This window comes from Anneissia japonica, unplaced genomic scaffold (genome assembly GCF_011630105.1).
Source record: "Anneissia japonica isolate Jap-2015-1 unplaced genomic scaffold, ASM1163010v1 scaffold1764_len714935_cov166, whole genome shotgun sequence".
Lineage (NCBI taxonomy): Eukaryota > Metazoa > Echinodermata > Crinoidea > Comatulida > Comatulidae > Anneissia > Anneissia japonica.
The window spans coordinates 473986-478553 of NW_022757468.1; the positions used below are offsets into that span (position 1 = coordinate 473986).

The 4568-nt window shown below is 34.1% G+C and overlaps 1 protein-coding gene across 1 annotated transcript in view; it reads left to right on the top strand.

Moving 5' to 3' along the window:
• LOC117124784 (CD209 antigen-like protein E) overlaps nt 1–4464 on the top strand; it is a 9973-nt gene extending 5509 nt beyond the window's left edge. The window contains exons 2-3 of the mRNA XM_033271114.1: nt 3241–3492; nt 4337–4464. Coding sequence (XP_033127005.1) covers nt 3241–3492; nt 4337–4464 — 380 coding nt within the window. The remainder of the gene's footprint in view (nt 1–3240; nt 3493–4336) is intronic.
• The last annotated feature ends 104 nt before the right edge of the window (nt 4465–4568 follow it).

The following is a 4568-nucleotide window of genomic DNA, read 5'->3' on the forward strand; positions in this document are numbered from 1 at the left end:
AGATGTGTATAAGAGACAAGCCCTAGGCATGGGGATTTTTTTTCTGAGACACTATAGGGTATGTTGATTCAGAAAAACCGAAAATTAATTTTCCTTTACTTTTTTCCCGCTAAAATTCATTTCAGCAGTTATACAACCAGGCTATTTATGCTCTTCATAATGTTTCCAGAGTGTGACTTCTATGTAGGGGGCCACGCAAATGAAATTTAAATACCATTTAAAATCATCGTTTTGAAATTCTGGGAATAAATAGGATTAATTTGAAATTGATTTTGGAAACAATCAATTATCTTCAGTTAGTGATTTGCATGTTATATTATATTTGCATGTTGTTGTTGTGCTGTTATAATGGACTTTTCTTGCTTGAAATGGCTCTAGATTTGGAAATCGACTTGATGACTCCCATATTCTGATATAATTACGTTATATTAATATGGCCAATATTAAATATTGTGGATGTTGCTGTTATCACCACCACTACTACCACAACCACAATCAACATCATCAACTTCATCATCTTTATTATTATTATTATTATTATTTATTAAACTTATTATTATTATTATTATTATTATTATTATTATCATGATCATCATCATCATCATCAACATATATTTTAGTTCGAGGTACCGTGAAAGGTCCATGCTCCCATTGGCTCTAGATTTAGAAATCGACTTGATGACTCCCATATTCTGATATAATTACGTTATATTATATGGCCAATATTAAACATTGTGGATGTTGCTGTTATCACCACCACCACCCCCACAGTGGCGGATCTAGGATTTAGCAATGGGAGTGGATAATGCGATTTGCGAAGCACCGAGCGGTGGGGGGGGGGGGGTGTGGTTTTCACATGGGCGCAGATCTGTTTCGAAATGTGAGGGGGACATTTTGTGAGGCCACACCCACAGGCCCACCATGGATTTGGAAAATAGTAGCTCTCTATGTCTGGAAATGACAATTTTATATAGTAAAATTCATCATAGTAAAAATGAAGCGTCAACAAATTTCTCATGATTTTCGGCAACCATAGATATCTAATTAATATGTGTGATGTACTATAGAAAATAAATATTAAAAACATTGTCTTTGATGTACTTAATTTAGGCCTACCTACTTCGAAGCCATTAGTCTACACAAGGGCTGAGGTGGGAACATTTGGGGAAAATAGTTCCTCTTGATTACCAGAAATGACACTCTGTTATAATAAAATTCATCATCATCGATCAAATTAATCGCTGTGATGTTCCATTGAAAGTAATTCATCATCATCGATCAAATTAATCACTGTGATGTTCCATTGAAAATAAAACTCAATTGTCATTGATGTATTTTTAATTTACTTTACCATGTGCCGAAAACCAATCTTATTATTATTATTACACGCTTTTTCTCATATTTCTAAAATTATAAAAAAAAAAAAAAAGGGTACGCGCACAAGAATCGTGTATTATAAATAATTCAGATGTTTGTGGGCAGAGATAGAGTATCGGTTGTACAGCACACTTTCGTTAAAACCTGGGTCATTTATGCAGTTTTCAACAATTTTCAGGCATCTTCTTGACTTATTATATTATTACATTGTGGACGAAAAGTAAGGGACCAGCACCCACCACTTAACAATATTTTGGGTCGTGTCCCCCTGTCCCTCCTTGATCATGGGCTTAGGGAGAGGCATCCCCTTCCATTTGAGATTTTTTGGAATTAGTTGACGGCTAGACGCTCTTGGATGACATCTGAAAAGAAGTTAAGCTTAAAATAGAAAGTGTATGTTTTACGAGAGTAGCCTACTACATGTAACATGTATACATGAGAAGCACACACACAAGACGAGTGATTATATATATTTTTTTCAAGGTCACCGAAGAGGGTGGCTAGCCACCCTATTCACCCCACTAGATCCGCCACTGCACCACCACCAAAGTTAACATCATCATCTTTATTATTATTATTATTATTATTATTATTATTATTATTATTATTATTATTATTATTATTATTATTATTATTATTATTATTATTATAATCATCATCATCATCATCATTGTCTATCTTCATCATTTATTTTAATTCGAGGTACCGTGAAAGATCCATGCTCCCATCTGTCAACATTGGTGGTACAGATATCGCTGCTTCATGTTCAGTCAGAGATCTGGGTATTCAGCTAGATGACAAAAGCAAATCTGAAAGAACACGCATTCGCAATGTATGTCATAGAGTTTCTTTTGGGATCTACGTGATCGGCAAATATTTAGATAAAAATTCAACAAAATGTCTCATCAATGCACTTGTCTCATCACGCCCTGACTGTAATTACTCGCTTTTATATGGCCTACCAAATACCCTTCTTTCGTCTCCGCAAGGAGTCAAAAACTCAGCTGCCAGACTTGCTGCATGCACCAAACGCCGTCACCGCATTTCTCTTGTTTTGGGCGATTTGCACTGGTAGCCCGTCAAGCAACATATTATTTTTAAAATTTTACTTTTGCCACACAAAGCCATACACGATTGGGCTCGGGCATATATTCGTGATTTCATCTCAATCTCTCCCAAATCAACTCTCCGTTCATCAAGCCAACTCCTACTGAAACATAGACCACGCATTAAAACATCCTCATAGGGACAGGACTGTTTTCTGTTGCAGCTCAAAAACTCTGGAACAGACTAGTCTTCTATATATGAAATCCGTGCATTAACATCTGTAAACATTTTCTTTGAAATTAAGCTTTGAAATTAACTGTCTTTTTCGCTATATAATTTTTATTTATTATTATTATTTATTTATTTATTTATTTATATTTTAAGATTAAAATTAGCAATAATTGCAACAATACGTTACCTTAATTTAAATTCATGTTTAATGAATTACGAAATATATCATATTAGGTATAAATTATTTTCAAAACATCAATAACCTTCTTGTGATTATTTTTTTATTTACGGATAAAAGGTCATTTATTATCTCAAAATAGTACAAAACAATAATATAGAAATTTCTTCAAACCATTTCAAAATCAAAAATAAAATAAAATAATAAACAATATTATGAGAATTATTTTTTATCTCATTTCTTAAAATTATACCTTTACAAAAATTGTCTTATAGGAGTGATGTTTTTGCCCCACCTGACGTGTTGTCGTACCGAATAGCCAGTACGTTCCCTAATACTTGGGAAAATCGCAAGTGACTACTTCCATGATATGTATATTTGTTTTCTAATTCGTACATGCATTTTAGGTCTGTGTCCGACCTCTTGGACCGCATATGAAGGAAGCTGCTACACACTCCTAAGTGGGAATAGTTCTTGGCATGAAGCAAAGAGTCGTTGTGAAGAAGAAAACGCAAACTTGGTTACCATTTCCTCAGCGCAGGAAAATATTTTCGTTAGTGCTCATACAGACGATTGTCAAAAGATTTGGATCGGTCTTAATGATAATCGTGTAGAGGATACCTGGCAATGGTTAAGCAATGAAACTTTCAATTTTTCTGGCAAGTGTTGGTCTACAATATTAATAAGTAGTCTACAATACGATGCTAAACTTTTAAATCGTTTGAAATATCAAGTTTAGTGGCGGTCCAGTTGGGGTCAGAAGAAACCCCTCGTCCCCGATGTCATGATTCGTCGGACCAAACGTGTTGATTTTCCTATCCAAATAACCTTATTGCCTATCTGTAATACTGTGGTCTACAAGCACGATTTTGGGTATATTTTGGACTCTTACCGAGGGTCTACTGTAGACCACTCGGTCCAGACTTGTCGGACTTCATGGGCAAATGTCTGCACTGAGTAGAAACAACTTAAACATTAAGTATGTTCTGCAAGAAGAAGTGAATTATTAACAATTAATAATTCAATCTTCCCTACTTTGTAATGTATCAAGATAACAGCTTCCAATTGCATATTTAAATAAAGTGATACAATTTTTCCATTGGTTCCACTAATTAACGGACGTAAAACACTATAATTTTGTGTATGCCTAGACCTTTACATTTGCTGGTAAATAAACCTTTTTGTATAAAAAAAAAAAAGCCATATGGCCTAATAATTACGCAAAAAAAAACAACCTAATGGTTTCAAAAAGTGTTTCATTGGAATTGAAACTATATATTTGATACTTTCAAATTATAAATGTTACAAATCAACGTTATTTAATAATTTATGACCGAAGGAATATTTAAAATTAGAAAGTTAAATAGTTAAATATTCCTTATTTATGTCGCATTAAGGACAACTCAGCAGTATAAATTTATTTGATCAGTGTATTCAATGCAGTAAATTATCCTTTTGAACTCATGTACAGTATAACTTATACTTGCTGACTTATGTTTACAGCTTGGATGAAAGATCAACCAAACAACGCTAATAGTAATCAAAATTGCGTCGAACTTAAACCGAGCACTAGAAAGTGGAATGATAAGAAGTGCAAAAAGAACAATCCCGCATACTGTGAAAAAGGCTAGTATTATACCAATTATACTGACAGTTCATGAGGGAATGGTGAAATCTATTGCCCCGAGGTGATGTGGAGACAACTATCTTCCCGAGGGCCGTAAATTCTACGAGG